Source organism: Zosterops lateralis (genome assembly GCF_965231275.1).
Source record: "Zosterops lateralis genome assembly, chromosome: 7".
In the NCBI taxonomy this organism is placed as follows: Eukaryota; Metazoa; Chordata; class Aves; order Passeriformes; family Zosteropidae; genus Zosterops; species Zosterops lateralis.
In genome coordinates this window covers 36,969,982-36,986,666 of record NC_139767.1, presented here as the reverse complement: position 1 = coordinate 36,986,666, position 16,685 = coordinate 36,969,982, and the positions used below count along the sequence as shown (strand labels likewise).

The 16,685-nt window shown below is 43.8% G+C and overlaps 1 protein-coding gene across 1 annotated transcript; it reads left to right on the top strand.

The window, feature by feature from the left end:
* Nucleotides 1-311: 311 nt before the first annotated feature.
* On the top strand, nucleotides 312-16,443 carry RND3 (Rho family GTPase 3). The gene is made up of 5 exons (XM_083865198.1): nucleotides 312-850; nucleotides 1,070-1,157; nucleotides 8,704-8,813; nucleotides 10,106-10,240; nucleotides 14,661-16,443. Exons 1-5 carry the CDS (start codon nucleotides 698-700, stop codon nucleotides 14,910-14,912), a joined length of 738 nt encoding a protein of 245 aa, XP_083721324.1. The 5' UTR covers nucleotides 312-697; the 3' UTR covers nucleotides 14,913-16,443.
* Nucleotides 16,444-16,685: the final 242 nt, after the last annotated feature.

The window sequence follows — 16,685 nt, the reverse complement described above, 5'->3', positions numbered from 1 at the left end:
CCTCATCTCTCCTCATCTCTCCTCATCTCTCTCCTCATCCTCCCTCATCTCTCTCATCCTTTTCCAGTCCTTCCTTCTCATTTCTCTCTCACCCCTCCCCATCTCTCCTCACTCCCCTCATCCTCCTGCTCTCCTCAGCTCTCCCTCATCTCACCCTGAGGCACCCCTTGAGGGACCCCCGACCACCTCTGGAAGCCGCGCAGCCCCAGATCCCGCAGTTCCCTTTCCCAGCGCTGACATTTACAGATAAAAATCGATCGATAAACGCCACAACCTCCTCCTTTATCGCCCCCATCGCTCTGAGGGCGCCGGGGCTCCCCCACCCCTCAGTGTCCCTCCTCCCCTAGGGGGCGCCCTGCCCCGGCGGCGCGCGCTGAGGGGGCGTGGCTCTAGCGGCGGCGGCGGGCGGTGATTGGCGGGCGGGAGGCTATAAATAGGGCCGGGCAGCGGGGGGACAAAGCAGTGAGCGCGGGACCGGCGGGCGGGCGGGTGGCGGCGGCGCCTCCGCGGCTCTGCCTCCTCCTCCACCGGAGCCGTTTTATTGTGGTTTTTTTCGCCTTATTTTTTTTGCCTTTTCTCGAGGAGAAAGCACCGGGTGTAGTTTGATTTTTACCTTTTTTTTTTTTTTTTTTTTTTTTTTTTTTTTTTTTTTTCCTATTGTGACCAGCCGGGAGGGACTTACTTTAAGCGGAGATCAATGAAGGAAAGAAGAGCGAGCCAGAAGTTATCGAGCAAGGCGGCGATGATGGATCCTAACCAGAACGTGAAGTGCAAGATCGTGGTGGTGGGGGACAGCCAGTGCGGGAAGACAGCGCTGCTCCACGTCTTTGCCAAGGACTGTTTCCCCGAGGTGAGCGGGGCCGGGCTGGGGTCAGGGCTGGGGGTCAGGACCCGGGTTCGAGACCAGGGGGCCGGGGTTCGAGACCAGGGGGCCGGGGTTCGAGACCAGGGGGCCGGGGTTCGAGACCAGGGGGCCGGGGTTCGAGACCAGGGGGCCGGGGTTCGAGACCAGGGGGCCGGGGTTCGAGACCAGGGCCAGGCTTGACCACCGTGCTCTGTCTCCCTACAGAGCTACGTCCCCACCGTCTTCGAGAACTACACGGCCAGCTTCGAGATCGACACGCAGCGCATCGAGCTCAGCCTGTGGGACACCTCGGGTGAGCCATCCCGGCCCTTCCAGGCCGGCTCAGGGGGGGCGGGGGGAGCGGCGGCTCCCACAGCCCCGTGTGGAGGCTGCCGGGGGCTCCTCATGCGGCTTTTCTGACCAAAATCTCGGCTATCCTCGGCTGAGGGTGTGGGGAAGCGGTTTGTCAGCATTGCAGGGGGATGTTTTCTCACCTGCCTGGCTGGAAGGAGCTTTCTGAGGGGCTCTGGGGGTTCTTTCTGCTTTGCCTCATAGGAGAGGGGAAAAGGTGTTTTTATGTGCTGATGGTGAATTATTTCAGCTCGTTTTAGAGCTCCTGGTGGCCTCCTTGGTTGGTTTTTTTTGGGGTTTTTTTTTTTTTTTGCAAAACGCAGCACTTTTTCTTCCCGGTGTTTTAGAGAAAACCTTAAGAATTTGTCTCTGATTCTCTGGGGATGTGGAGGGGACCATCCTTTCTCCCCCATCAGGCCTCTTCATCCTTCCAGTTTTACCTGGAAGAAACCGGCTCAGACACCTCAGATTTGAGGTGTTTTTTTTTTGGTGTTTGGCTGGCTCTGCTCGCGTGTTGAGACAGGAGCTCCTCTAAATCCTCCTGTTCTTGATAATTTGGATAATTGAGCTGCACTTACAGCCAAAAGGGGGTGAGGGAACACCCCAAAATCGCCACTTTGGCTTTACCTGTGGAGAACTGAAGATGTCCAGGGGGGATTGATGACACCAAGGAATTATTACCAGAGGTGTGGATCAACAGCATCTGCAGAGCTGATTGCAAAAAAAAAAAAAAAAAAAAAAACACCAAAAATACAGAACCTGCAGGAACTTGGCAGAACACACAGTTCCCTCTCTTTTTTATTTTTTTTTTTCCGTCTGTGTAGAAATGGCTCGTTAATGCTGCATTTGGACCCAGCAGTTTCTTTTACCAGGAATGAAAATGTTAAAATGTTAATCCGTGGTTAAAAAGAGGAGTTTAGGCGGCGGGTTGGCTTCCCTTTTGCTGTTGAGGAAATGATTCCAAATTCTTGCAACACGATTACTGGGAAAAGGCAGCCTCTGCCCACAACCAGTATCAGCTTTGCTTTTGAGCTGATTTTTTTTTTTTTTTTTTTTTTTTTTTTTTTTTTTTTTTTTTTTTTTCTCTTCATCTTATGCCAAGTGAGACTTGCAGATTTCTGGAGTGTGTCTGCTTGGAGCTTTCATGCTGATTACTAAGGCTGGCTGGAACTCTGGAGCAAGGGCTTATTAAAAAAAAAATTAATAGTTATTTTGGAAAATGTTATCTTTATTAAAACACACCGCACAACGCGGGCTGGACGTGGGAAGAAGGTTTGGAATCTGTTTGTCAAAGGCTGTGGAGAAGAACACCCATGGAATGAAATATTCTCTAGCACTTCAAAAAGACAAAAGCAGTGGAAGAAAAAAAACACCTGCCCAGCCTTTGTTTGTCCTGTGTCCTGGAACTCGGAGAGAAGGAGATGTGGTTGAGTCAGAAGCTTGGGATTTGTCTGCCATCCCAAACTGAAGAGGAAATATTGGAAAGATCACTGGAAATATTGGAAAGTGTCACTGAGTGGATCCTCTCTGGCTGTGGGACTCTGCGTGAGGAATTCTGGCTTTGTGAACATCCCTCCTCACCCACTGCAAAAAAATAATAAAAAACCAACCCAACAGTGCCCATTAACCCAAAGAAAAATCACATCAGCAGATAAGAGGCAGCGGAAGATAAGGGAGTGTTTTAGCCTTATCTTAAAGTCTTGGTAATTTAATTTTTACAAGTCTTTGTCCTGGTCCTCCACTGAGTCAGAAGAGATGTCTGAATGGCATTTTTAAAGGCAGGACTAAATCTAATTAACTTTCTAAGATCATTGCAACACGGGGGAGGTGATGGCTGCAGCTTTTGTGGTGCTGGAATCTCTCTTGGGAAAGGGGGAAAAAGATGCTGTTTGTTTAATTGAGTTTATTCCTCTATGCTGCAGATATTTCCAAGATGACTCAATCAGCATTCTGTATTCATCTTTAACTCTTTTAACTGGAAGAGTTTTAACAGCCTTGCCAATCAACCCCTGGAATTAAAACTGATAATTGAATTTTGCAGTGAATCCTTTGGAAGGATGTTCTGTCACTTCCAACTCTTTTTTTTTTTTTTTTTCCTCGCTGGGAAAAATCTGTGGGCATTAGTTAAAATAGTTGTGTGAGGGTGAGAACAAGCCCTGCTGCCGCAATTTTGGCTTCTAATCCTTTATATACCCAACAACAAAAATAATAATTTTTTTTTTTTTTTTACTTGAGAACTTTCAGGTGCCATACAACTGATAAAAAAAAAAAATTTAAATTCCTTGGGGAGTTGTTGTTGGATTTGCCCACAGGAATAAGAGTGGAATGGAACGGGAAAGGTTCATTATTCAAATATTCTCTGGGTGCTGTCTAGTTCTGCAAGTCATTAGAAGGATTTAAATCAGCCACAGCGTTAAGGGAAGCACTTGCCAAGTTGAATTTCAATGGGGTTGTTTGGGACCAGCAGCTCTTTCTCAAAGCAGGAATGTCTGGTTGCAATCTCACTGCACCATAAATTACTCTCGAGCTGTTTGCTCTGGGTTTGTTGTGTGAGCTGGAATATTTATTAAAAGTTTCTCCAGGTTAAAGCTTCATCTTGTACACTGTAATGAGAAAAAAAAAAAAAAAAATCTGTATTAGTTACCTTTATCTACCATCTAATCTGCATTTATCAAATTTTTTTTTGCCTCCTTTGAAGTTTATATTTCTTGCCAGGACAACACCATTATTAATTAGGTGTACATACCTGTGTCTAAAATCTATTTTAATTTTTTTTTATTTTTATTGCTTGAACCGTGGCTACCCCAATAAAATAATTCTCCACAGGGCCAGAAATCCTTACAACTGCTGGGGATTAGCAAGTAATTAAATCCAGAAGGGCCTTGGAGCTGTGACTCGAGTTAGTTTTGCCACAATTCTTGTCTGTGTACAATGTACTCAGTGTCCATATAAAAACAGGAATTAATTGGAAAGTTTTGTGCTGAAACTTTTCTGGGGGAAAGCTGAAACTCGGAGGAATTAAAGTTGTTAATTCCCCAAATTCCCTGGCAGTGAGGAATGCAAAGGAAAAGTCCATTTGCTCTTTTTGCCTCCCAGTCCTCTTAGAGCTTGAATTCTTTGATTTTTTTTTTTGGTTTTAATTGCTCATTTTAGCAGAGTTTTATTATTCTTTTTACAAGGGAATTTTACTGGGAATACCAAGTGTCCTCCCAAAGTTTTCCCTTGGATCACACAAAAAACTGGGAATATTTTTGCTGTCTGTGATTTTGGAATAACCTACACTGAAAATCCACCTCAGCAATCCCAGATTTGGTTTTTTGGGGAGTTTTCTTGTTCCTTTTACAAGGGAATTAATCAGAATCCATACCTGGAGTACCAAGTGGCCTCCCAAAGTTTTCCCTTGGATCACACAAAAAACTGGGAATATTTTTTGCTGTGTTGTTGGAGATAACCTGCACTGAAAATCCACCTCAGCAATCCCAGATTTGGTTTTTTGGGGGTTTTCTTTCTCCTTTTACAAAGGAATTAATTGATAGCTGGGAGTACCAAGTGCCCTCCCAAAGTTTTCCCTTCAAGGTGTGATCAACACAAAAAACTGGGAATATTTTTACTATCTCTATATTCTTGGAGATAACCTGCACTGAAAATCCACCTCAGCAATTGCAGATTTGGTTTTTTGGGGAGTTTTCTTGTTCCTTTTACAAAGGAATTAATCGATAGCTGGGAGTACCAAGTGCCCTCCCAAAGTTTTCACTTCAAGGTGTGATCAACACAAAAAACTGGGAATATTTTTGCTATCTCTGTATTCTTGGAGATAACCTGCACTGAAAATCCACCTCAGCAATCCCAGATTTGGCTTTTTGGGTTTTTCTTACTCCTCTTATGAGGAAATAAATCAGAATCCATACCTGGAGTACCAAGTGGCCTCCCAAAGTTTTCCCTTCAAGGTGTGATCAACACAAAAAAATGGGAATATTTTTGCTGTCTGTGATTTTGGAATAACCTGCACTGAAAATCCACCTCAGCAATCCCACATTTGTTGCTTTTAGAGGTTTTTTTTGGGGTTGATTTCTTTTTTGGGAGTAGGAAAACCATGAGCACTGAATCAGCTCCTCGGAGCAGGCAATGTTTGCTGTATTTTCTGTGACAATTATTGAGCCCAAGGCTTTGGGGGAGTGAAAATGCTGCTGTTCATCTGTTGTTCTTTCACTTGACTGGGCTCCAAAAGGCTCCAGAGCCCAATTGCTGGTGCCTGTTTGCTGGTGTGGAAATAGGAGAGGTTTGTTCTGTCACTGAGCCCTGCTGGCCTCAGGATGTGCAGCTGAACCCTCCTGCTGCCTTTGAACCCCAAAATTAAAGATTCTTCAGCTTTTAATCTGTTCTTTATTAAGATAGTAATATTTCAACCTAAGCTTGGCATCCCCTGTAGGACAAACCCAACAATATTGGGGTTTATTTCAGTTTAAAAGCTGAATTTCTGTTGGACTCTGTGTGAAACATGAGGTTTCAAAACCAGATCATCCTTATTTTTGTCTGAATTTATTGAAGCTGCCAAACAAATTAAATTTAAAAAAAGGAGGATTTCAGCTGGATTAGATGTCCAGCACAAAGGAAAAATGAACTACAGCCTTATCAGCAACTCCTTGATAAAACTGAAAAAAAAAAAAAAACAAAACCCACCCATGCTGTCCTGGCCAAAAATGTTTTATTTTGCAGGAACAGAATCCCAAACACAAATAGGCTTTTTTTTTCTCTCTCCCCACAAATACCATGGCTCCAGTTCCACATTCTCCTTCTGTTTTCGAGGGTTGGCACAGCTTCAAAATCTGCAAAGGAACATGAGGAAAAAAAAAAAAAAGAGGGAGCAGCAGCCCTGGCTCTGGGCTGTGCTGGAGTTGTCTGTTCAGACTTGAGGCAGCCTCATTCCTCACATTCCTGCCTTCTGAGGGTTTTTCTCTGGGCAAAAAAGGCATGAAAATGCCAGCCTGAATAGGGCTCTGCAAGCTCCTCTTTTTTTATTTTGCACAGGAATAAAGGTTTGCTTAGAAAATCAGAGCAGGGAAATTTCCTCTGTGGATCCTGCAGCTCCCAAGGAGTTGAAATGGGACTCTGTTTGTTCAGCCTGCTGGGGAATATCCCTCCTAAAATCGCTAAAAAAAATGATTTTATTCCAGTTTAGCGTCTGAAATGGGGAGAAATTCGGGTGGAGAGGATAAAGAAAAATAATAATAATAAAAAAAAGGTTCAAAGCAAAGCAGTTGTGGGTGCTGGGATGGGAAGGAGTCTCAGGGCTGGAGGTGGGGACTCTGTGTGTACAGAAATACATCTCCTGGACATATATGGGATCCCTGGAGCTGCACAGGAATAAAGGTTTATTTTGCACAGGAATAAAGGTTTGCTTAGAAAATGAGAGCAGGGAAATTTTCCTCTGTGGATCCTGCAGCTCCCAAGGAGTTGAAATGGGACTCTGTTTGTTCAGCCTCGGAGAAAAGCTGGGGAATATCCCTCCTAAACTCGCTAAAAAAATGATTTTATTCCAGTTTAGCGTCTGAAATGGGGAGAAATTCAGATGGGGAAGATAAAGAAAAAAATAATAATAAAAGAAGGTTCAAAGCAAAGCAGTTGTGGGTGCTGGGATGGGAAGGAGTCTCAGGGCTGCGTCTGAAATGGGGAGAAATTCAGGTGGAGAGGATAAAGAAAAAAAAAATTAAAAAGAAGAAAAGGTTCAAAGCAAAGCAGTTGTGGGTGCTGGGATGGGAAGGAGTCTCAGGGCTGGAGGTGGGGACTCTGTGTGTACAGAAATACATCTCCTGGACATATATGGGATCCCTGGAGCTGCTGAGTGAGCCCAGAGGAATTTGTGTGAGGAATGAGTTTCTGGGTGAGGCTTTGCACCTATTAAGGGTTCCCTCAGTCCTGCCCTTGCTTGCTTGGGCTCTCTCAGAGAGATGTGACAGCGTTTTAACATCACCCAGGTTGGCTTTTAGTGACACTTGGTGCTTCAGTTCCTCCTGTCCAGGATAAATAACTCACCCCCGAGGCTCCAGGATAAATAACTCACCCCTGAGGTGCAGGACAGAGCTGTAATAGCCCTGCTGGAGCTCCCGGGGTGTCATTAGCAGTGGGAAATGCTCACTGATAGCTGCAGCCAGTGTTTAACTCCGGGTCAGAGCTGAGATTTGTGTCATTTGTGCTGAATTCAGCTGAAATGGGCTGTGAAAGAGCCTTTTTCTGACAGCTGCCTCTCTCTCAAGATTGGAGTCGTTTAGAGAGGAATTAAATCCTTCTCGTTCACCAAATTACCTTCTGCTGCCTACTTTGGTAATGCTTCTGCTCCCCGTGTGTGAGTCCTCCTTTCAAAAACAACATTCCTGGGATTCTTTCCTCCTTCCCCTGCTCCAAGTGAAATCATCTGTGAGCCCTTCACACCATTGCCCTGCTTGTGCAACAGCCTGAGCTGGGGAAAAACTGCAGGATTTCCTCTAGTCCACTTCAGGATCTGAGACCTTAAAGCCTTAAATTAGTTCTGGAGAGATGGGAAATAAGTGAGATAATGAGCTGATAACACCCCAAAATCCTGGAAATTGGGTTCTTGTGCTGGGTGTTTCCATGCTGTGTTTCAGGGTCTGGTATGTTTAAGGTTTGTTTTTTTTTTTCATGGAGAAAAGGCAGAAATAAGGATGTATGATGGCTGAGAAAATGAATTTTAAGTTGCCCAGGCCCTGTTGGGTCACTGAGCTGGTTTAAATGTCCTTTTAAATACATTAAGAAATGTATTTTTTTCATGAAGCTCAGCAGAGTTAAGGCCAAACCTAATAGTGGTTGAGTGGCTGCAGCTTCTTAGAAAGAACAATTTTTTTTTTTTTTTTTTTTTCGATTAAAACATGATTTTTTAACTGTGGATGGGTTTTAACTCTTCACATCATGACTCAAAAATCCCTTCACAAGCCTGCAAGTAAAACAAGCACAAAGAGCAAGTACTGTACCTACATCTGTTCCCTCAGATTACTAAATTAGCTTTGATCTTGTTGATAAAAATCTGCTTTATGGGCTAAACATAAACATTTATTGCAGGCTTTATTGGTTTACAGATTAATGAGGCTTTTTGTGACAGATAACTTGCGTGCCTGCCTACAGGATTGGGATTTTTTTTCCCTGCTGGAAATCTGTTTCCTGCAACAAGTTCTTTAATTTGAAGCAAGACTTTCTTCTAAACATTGCCAATGTGACAATTAAAGATGCTTTTTTTTTTTTGCACTTGGAGCTGTTTGTTTTAAATTAACTGTTAGACAAATCAAAACTAAGGGGATTCCAAATCTGCTTTAGAAAAAAAAAAGCCTTTTGGAGTTTAAAGATCATCCTTATAAATGGGCTGATCTTATTTTGCTCTGCTTGGGAGCTTTTGGTGGGTGATGGATCAGCGTGAAAGGCTCTCCAGGCTTTTCTGAGTGGCTGCAGGGAGAGAAAAATCAGCAATTAATGAAGATATTTGTTTGTTTTCCCTGCAGGGTCTCCTTATTACGACAACGTCCGTCCTCTCTCCTACCCCGACTCCGATGCTGTCCTGATCTGCTTTGACATCAGCCGGCCAGAAACCCTGGACAGTGTCCTAAAAAAGGCAAGTGTTCTCTGCTCATCCTTAAATCCTTACCCTGCAAACCTCCACTTTGTTCCTTTTAATGCAGAGATGACAGGAGAGTGCTTTAATTCGGGTGTTAATTGAAAACAAAAAAAACTCACTGATGGACAGGAGGAAATTATCATTCCTCAGCTCTGAGACAACCAGGGATTGCTGTGAGGTGCTGGGAGGAATTATCCCTCACACATCCCTGTGATGGAGTTGGGAAACTTCGCAGGGTTTGTAGGGATGATAAAAATTGTCTGCTGAGTGTCTGGATTTGTGCCACGGCCTTACATAATTGGTGACAAACGGCTCTGGAAGGCACCAGCAGGGCCTGCAGTGGCACAGAAATGCAGCCCTGCCCCGAGCCCTCCATGAGATCACTGATCCAGCTTGTGTCAGCCTTCCCATGAGCTCAAACAAGAAATTTCCATCATCAGGCTCTGGGTTTGCAGGGTGCTCCTGGTGCCCTCCTTGGCTGCTGAGCATGACTCAACTTCACACTCAACTTTTGCTTTTGGGGCTCAATGACCTAAACTTCCTTTTTTTTTATTTTTTTTTTTTCTAAGGCTGGAGCCAGTGATTCTTGTCTCAGTGGGATAAAATGCCTTACAGTGCTCTGAATAGCCTACAAAAAAACACTTCAAAACTCAACTGTGGCTTTTCTGTCCCTGCTAATGCTGGTTACTTAATTCTGCAAGAGATTTTTCTTAATATGTTTCTAAACCCCAATTACAGCCTCAGATTTTAGGGAGTATCCTGGCGAAATCCCTGTTTGGATTATGCTGTGAAGTTTTTGGCTTTGAGTTTTCAATATAAATTTGTAGAAGGGTGAAACCCAATGAATTTATCCCAAATTCTGTCTGAAGGGGCTCAGATTTGTGTAGTTTTAGGTGTGAGAATGCAGCAATAAATCCTCATTTAGCCCTTGCTGGTGCTGTGGTTGCCTCTGAAGGTGGGGACAGCATTTCTGCACCTGCCTGGGGCTGGGTGTGAGAAACAACAGCTCTGCAAACCTTTGCTCATCGTGGGTAAACAATGAGAACTCATTCCCTGCTGATCACTAAGGCAGTGGAATTCATGACTGTGTGAGATGGGAAGATTTCATCCCTGACCAAACTCTACCTTCAAAAAAAAATAAAAAAATCACCTCGAGGGCAAACCCAACCATTACGTAAAAAACATTCCAGCCTGCAACATCAGCACTGATTAAACACTCTTTGGGTTTTAAACTCGTGGATTAAAAACCTCTTTGGGTTTTAAACATCTCCAACTTGTATTTTTTACAGTGGAAAGGGGAGATCCAGGAGTTTTGTCCCAACACCAAGATGCTGCTGGTGGGATGCAAGTCAGACCTTCGCACTGATGTCAGCACGTTGGTGGAGCTCTCCAACCACAGGCAGACCCCTGTCTCCTACGACCAGGTAAAAGCCACCTCCTTTTTTATTTTTGTCCTTCAGGAGGGAAGAAAAACCTTTTTTTTTTGTCTTCACTGTCACCAGCTTTTCCCTTACGGTGTCCCCAGTGCGGCTCGAAATGCAGAATTCACGCCTTTGGTGTGGGTGGAGGAAGGTTTGAAAATTATTTAAGGTTAAAGGAAATCCTGCAGCCCCACAACACATCCCAAAATCAATGTCATAAATTATTGTCTTTCTGCTTGCAAATTGCTTTTTAGGTGAGTTGTAAAAAAAAACTTCCTGCACACACCAAAGATGTGGCTAAAAGGTGACACATCCTGTTTATTCACTGACAAATTGGTAAAATTGCTGTCTGCAGCCTTCAGATTTGAATGTCGTTTGACTTTAGCATCATGACATTATAATCTGTCCTCAATTCCTTCAAAAAAACACCTTGTTCCTCCTTCTGAAGGTGCAGCAAAGCCAGAAGGCATCTTAATCCTTGATGAGTTCTTTGCTCTTGGGAACTTTGGAGCCAGGCATTAGAGGAGAGAGAGAAAAAGGGAAAGGAAGCAGGTCATGGGAGAGAGCAGGATGTAGGGAACAGGGAAACTGCTCTGAGCTGAGCTGAGCTGCCCTTTATTACTCACATCTGTGTGATCATTCATGGCAGCTGAATCACAGTGCTGTGACAGATCCACCCTCTGGGAGGGACCTCCAGGACTCACCTCAGTGTCTTCAGCCACTTTAGGATGGTTTTTCCATCCTAAGGTCTCAGGTTTTCCCAAACCAGCAGCTCCTGAGGTGGTTTGCAGCATGTTTATATTGGAAAATGGCAAGACTTCAGTAAAATCAAGTCTTTCCATGAGAAAATCTGCTGGGAGGTGGATTTTTTTTTTTTTTTTTTTTTTTTTCTGAGACACATCCACCCTGTGAGAGAGACAGTGGCACCTCCAGGACTCACCTCGGTGTCTTTAGCAGCCACTTTGGGGTGGTTTATCCTTCAGTTTTTTCTAAAGCAGCAGCTCCTGAGGTGTGGGATGCAGCATGTTTATATTGGAAAATGGCAAGAATTTCAGTAAAATCAAGTCTTTTCCATGAGAAAATCTGCTGGCAGGTGGATTTTTTTTTTTTTTCTGAGACACGTCCACCCTGTGGGAGAGACAGTGGCACCTCCAGGACTCACCTCAGTGTCTTCAACATCTTTGGGATGGTTTATCCCTCAGGTTTTTCCAACCAGCAGCTCCTGAGGTGGTTTGCAGCATGTTTATATTGGAAAATGGCAGTAAAATCAAGTCTTTCCTTGAGAATGATCAAAAATCTGCTGGCAGCTGGAATTTTTTTTTTTTCTGAGACAGATCCACCCTTTGGGAGGCACCTTTAGGACTCACCTCAGTGTCTTTAGCATCTTTGGGATGGTTTTTCAAACCAGCAGCTCCTCAGGTGGGGATACTAAGGATGTTCACATTGGAGAATGGCAGGATTTCTGTAAAATCAAGTCTTTCCTTGAGAATGATCAAAAATCTGCTGGCAGGTGGATTTTTTTTTTTTCTGAGACAGATCCACCCTGTGAGAGAGACAGTGGCACCTCCAGGACTCACCTCAGTGTCTTTAGCAGCAACTTCAGGATGGTTTATCCTTCAGATTTTTACAAACCAGCAGCTCCTGAGGTGGGGTTACTAAGGATGTTGAAATGGCAGGATTTCTGTAAAATCAAGTCTTTCCATGAGAATAATCAAAAATCTGCTGGCAGGTGGATTTTTTTCCCCCCTGGATTCCCAGCTCAGCCTGTTCCCCTGAGGAGCAGGAGGCAGCTGAACACAAAGGACACATTTTTGTCTAAAATACCCTAAGCCAAGATGGAAGCAGAGCTTTGAGCTCCAGCAGGAGGGAGAGGACACTCTGCTCCAGGCTCCCAGCTCAGGGAGCTCCACCTGAGCAAACATTGCCCTGCAGGAGTGTGGAGATGTTGGACTGTGGGAAGGGCTGGTCCTGGCAGCTCCTGCTCCCTTATCAGCCTCTCCCCCTTGGCACTGATAAGGTCACATCCCTGCAGGGCAAACAGGAGGGTTTGATGCCCTCAGCCTGGCACAGGAGATGTGTGAAGATCAAGGATGTGCTTGGAGTTTGTAACTTTGTAAAGATTCATCCCTCAGAAATCAAATTCCCTTGGAAAAACTCCCCTTTTTGTCACACAATGCTGGATTGTGTTCCAGTAGCAAAATCCACCACAAACACTGGGCTGTTGTCATCTCTCACGTGTTGGGGTTGTTTGTCTTGAGCTGCTGGGACAAATATCCCTGCTTTGACTGCTTCAAATCACAGAAAAAGGGCTCCTATAACCCCTCATGCCCTTTTTCCTTTTTTATTTCCCCTGTTCCCAATGAGGAAGTTGCCAGAACTCTCCCAGAGCACATTTCCCTAAGAACTTTGCCCTCTTCCTGGGGCTCTAACAGGACTCTGCTCCAGCTCAGGAGCAGCTGCTCATTCCTTAAGGCACAGAATTTCTATTTGGAGGTGCCACATTTTCCAGGAAATTCCCAGGTTCAGCTTAAGGTGAAACTGCTGAAAAGGTTCAGGTTTTTGCAGTTTGTAATTCCTGAGCTCTTTCTCTCCCAATTTGTGTTTATCAGCTCAGCAGATCAGGCTTGGACACTTATTTAACTCTTCCTGGAAACAAAACTCTGTTTATTTTCCCAAATTGGCTTTGGGTTTTCCAGTGAAACAGCTCAGAGCTGGAATTGGGAGGATTCTTCAAGTGTTTGCACAACTTGGTATTGATCACACATTCCTTTTTCCCCTCAGGGTGCAAATATGGCCAAATCACAAAAAAAGGGCTCCTATAAACCCTTCATGTTCTTTATTCCTTTTTTATTTCCCCTGTTCCCAATGAGGAAGTTGCCAGAACTCTCCCAGAGCACATTTCCCTAAGAACTTTGCCCTCTCCCTGGAGCTCTAACAGGACTCTGCTCCAGCTCAGGAGCAGCTGCTCATTCCTTAAGGCACAGAATTCCTATTTGGAGGTGCCACATTTTCCAGGAAATTCCCAGGTTCAGGTTAAGGTGAAACTGCTGAAAAAGCCTCACTTGAGGTTTTTGCAGTTTACAGTCCCTGAGCTCTTTTCTCTCCCAATTTGTGTTTATCAGCACAGCAGATCAGGCTTGGACACTTGTTCAGCTCCTCCTAGAAACAAAACTCTGTTTATTTTCCCAAAATGACTTTGGGTTTTCCTGAAGAAAAAAAAAAAAAAAAAAAAAAAAAAAGCAAGCCCAGAGCTGGAATTGTGAGAATTGCTGAAGCTTTTGCACAACTTGCTATTGATGACGTGTTCCTTTTTTCCCCCTCAGGGTGCAAATATGGCCAAATCACAAAAAAAGGGCTCTTATAAACCCTTCATGCCCTTTTTCCTTTTTTATTTCCCCTGTTCCCAATGAGGAAGTTGCCAGAACTCTCCCAGAGCACATTTCCCTAAGAACTTTGCCCTCTTCCTGGGGCTCTAACAGGACTCTGCTCCAGCTCAGGAGCAGCTGCTCATTCCTTAAGGCACAGAATTTCTATTTGGAGGTGCCACATTTTCCAGGGAATTCCCAGGTTCAGCTTAAGGTGAAACTGCTGAAAAAGCCTCACTACAGGTTTTTGCAGTTTGTAATTCCTGAGCTCTTTCTCTCCCAATTTGTGTTTATCAGCTCAGCAGATCAGGCTTGGACACTTGTTCAACTCCTCCTGGAAACAAAACTCTGTTTATTTTCCCAAAATGACTTTGGGTTTTCCTAAAAAAGAAAAAAAAAGGCAGAGAGTTGGAATTGTGAGAATTGCTGAAGCTTTTGCACAACTTGCTATTGATGACGTGTTCCTTTTTTCCCCCTCAGGGTGCAAATATGGCCAAATCACAAAAAAAGGGCTCCTATAACCCCTCATGCCCTTTTTCCTTTTTTATTTCCCCTGTTCCCAATGAGGAAGTTGCCAGAACTCTCCCAGAGCACATTTCCCTAAGAACTTTGCCCTCTCCCTGGAGCTCTAACAGGACTCTGCTCCAGCTCAGGAGCAGCTGCTCATTCCACAGAATACACTTTGCCTTTGGAGATTTCAGCCTCCAGTCTGGAAACTGCCACATTTTCCAGGGAATTCCCAGGTTCAGCTTAAGGGGAAACTGCTGAAAAGGCCTCACTGAGACACTTCAGGTTTTTGCAGTTTGTAATTCCTGAGCTCTTTCTCTCCCAATTTGTGTTTATCAGCTCAGCAGATCAGGCTTGGACACTTGTTCAACTCCTCCTGGAAACAAAACTCTGTTTATTTTCCCAATTTAGCTTTGGGTTTTCCTTAAAAAAAAAAAAAAAAAAAAAAAAAAAAAAAAGAAAGAAAGCAAGCAGAGAGCTGGAATTGTGAGAATTTCTGAAGCTTTTGCACAACTTGCTATTGATGACGTGTTCCTTTTTTTCCCCCTCAGGGCTCAAATATGGCCAAACAGATTGGAGCAGCCACATACATCGAATGCTCAGCCTTACAGTCAGAAAACAGTGTCAGAGACATTTTCCACGTCGCCACCCTGGCGTGTGTGAACAAAACAAACAAAAATGTGAAACGAAACAAATCCCAGAGGGCCACAAAGAGGATTTCACACATGCCTGGCAGGCCAGAACTGTCCACGGTGGCCACGGACTTGAGAAAGGACAAAGCAAAGAGTTGCACGGTGATGTGAAGGAGCTGGGATTTCCTGGAGGAGGAAGAGGAGGAGGAGGAAGAAGATCCAGGAGGGGTTTTTTTTTGGAGCTCAATGAAGTCACAGCCACAGGGTGTTTAATGAGGGTTTTGCCAGTGCTTTCCTGGAAGTTTCTCCTGTTTGTTGTGAGACTTGTGTTTAAAGGACTGAGCAGCAGGAAGAAAAAAAAGGCTCTGAGAGAGAGAGAGAGAAAGTGGCATCAGGAATTTTTTTTCTGTTGAAGACAATGCCAAAAAAAAATAATAATAATAATAAAAGGGAAAAAAAAACGTTTGAATGTGCTGAGAGAAGAGAGAATGATTGGGAAAAATAACCCTGCAAAAGGAGAGATGTGATGGACACTTGCTTGTTTCTTTTTGTAACTCTCTGCTCCTGGATGCTGCCACTTGGATTTCACTCAAACAACATTTTGATGGGATATTTTTTTTTTTTTAATGAAGACATTATTAATAAGCCCTTCTCATTGAGGAACTATCCCCGTGACCTTAGAGTTGGTTTTCCAAAGGATTTGATCTTATTTTTATTTTATTTTATTTTATTTTTAAGTAGCTGATTGTGAAAACGGAGAGGATACCGAGACCTGTGGAAGGAAAAAAAATATTTTTTTTTTCCCACTTAGAGGAAAATTCCGGAGAAATCTGGAATTCTGCCTTCCTGATCCACGATGGGGATGAAGACAAAACGTTTGAGGATTCCCAGGATGGATCAGATTTGGGGGAGGGAGGATTTGGGGGGCAGAGCTGCCCCTGCAGGGCTGATCCTCATTGTGCTTGTGCTGTGGAGTGGAAATGGTGCCCAGTCCTGCTTGTTGTGTGTCCCCACCTGGCTGGGAAGTGCTGAGAGCTGTGATGGAAAATAATCCCCCTAAATAGTTTCCTTAAGCCTTACTGCCCACCTGGGAAAAAAAAACCCTCCCCAAAATAAATAAAAAACCCCTTTGGGTTTCTCCCAAGAGCTGGAGAGAGAGCCCACGGATCCCACAGAAATTCTGGGATGTGGTTCACTGTAAAAAAAAAAAAAAAACCACACAAAATACCCCTCAAAAACCTGCAAATGAGCCTTTTGTGCTGCTCCTCCTCGTTTTGGGGTGTGAAGAACTGTGAGGCCTTAAGGGGTCCCCAGTGGGAACTGGATCCTGCCCTTAGTTTTAGGATTAACACAAAAAAAAAAGAATAAAAATATCCAATAAAAATATCCAGCCCTCCCCCCCAAAAAAATCCTGAAAATAGGGTGAACTGGTTCAGTCCAATCCCTTTTTTTTGCTTGTTGTTACACTGAATTAAATCAGCCTTTTCCAATGGTTTTGCAACTCTTCCTGACCCACCAAAACTTGTCCCTAAAAAAGGAAGGATTTGAAGCTCTGAACAGGCTGGTTTTTGCTTGTGGAGGTACAAGCATTTCATTGCCAATGGTGATGCTTCATTTTTGAAGTGTTTAAAACAAAAAAAAAAAAAACAAAACCTCTGGTCACTCTTTGTGCAAAATGGTAAAAATGAACTCATTAAAATCTCAGTTCTGTGTGTTCCCAGCACTTTGTTTCATCCGAGAAAAGAAGAGAAAATAAAATCTCATTCCCATTCTGGTTATTTCCCACAATAACAACAAAAAAAAAAGACATTTTTGACCACCATAATAAGCTTTTAAGTGATGCAACAGTGCTCTTAGGGCAGTATTACAGAATAGCTGGTAAGTGCTTCTTTCTGTATTTAAATATTGTGAAAAAAAAATAAGTTATAACTGTTATAAAGCAGG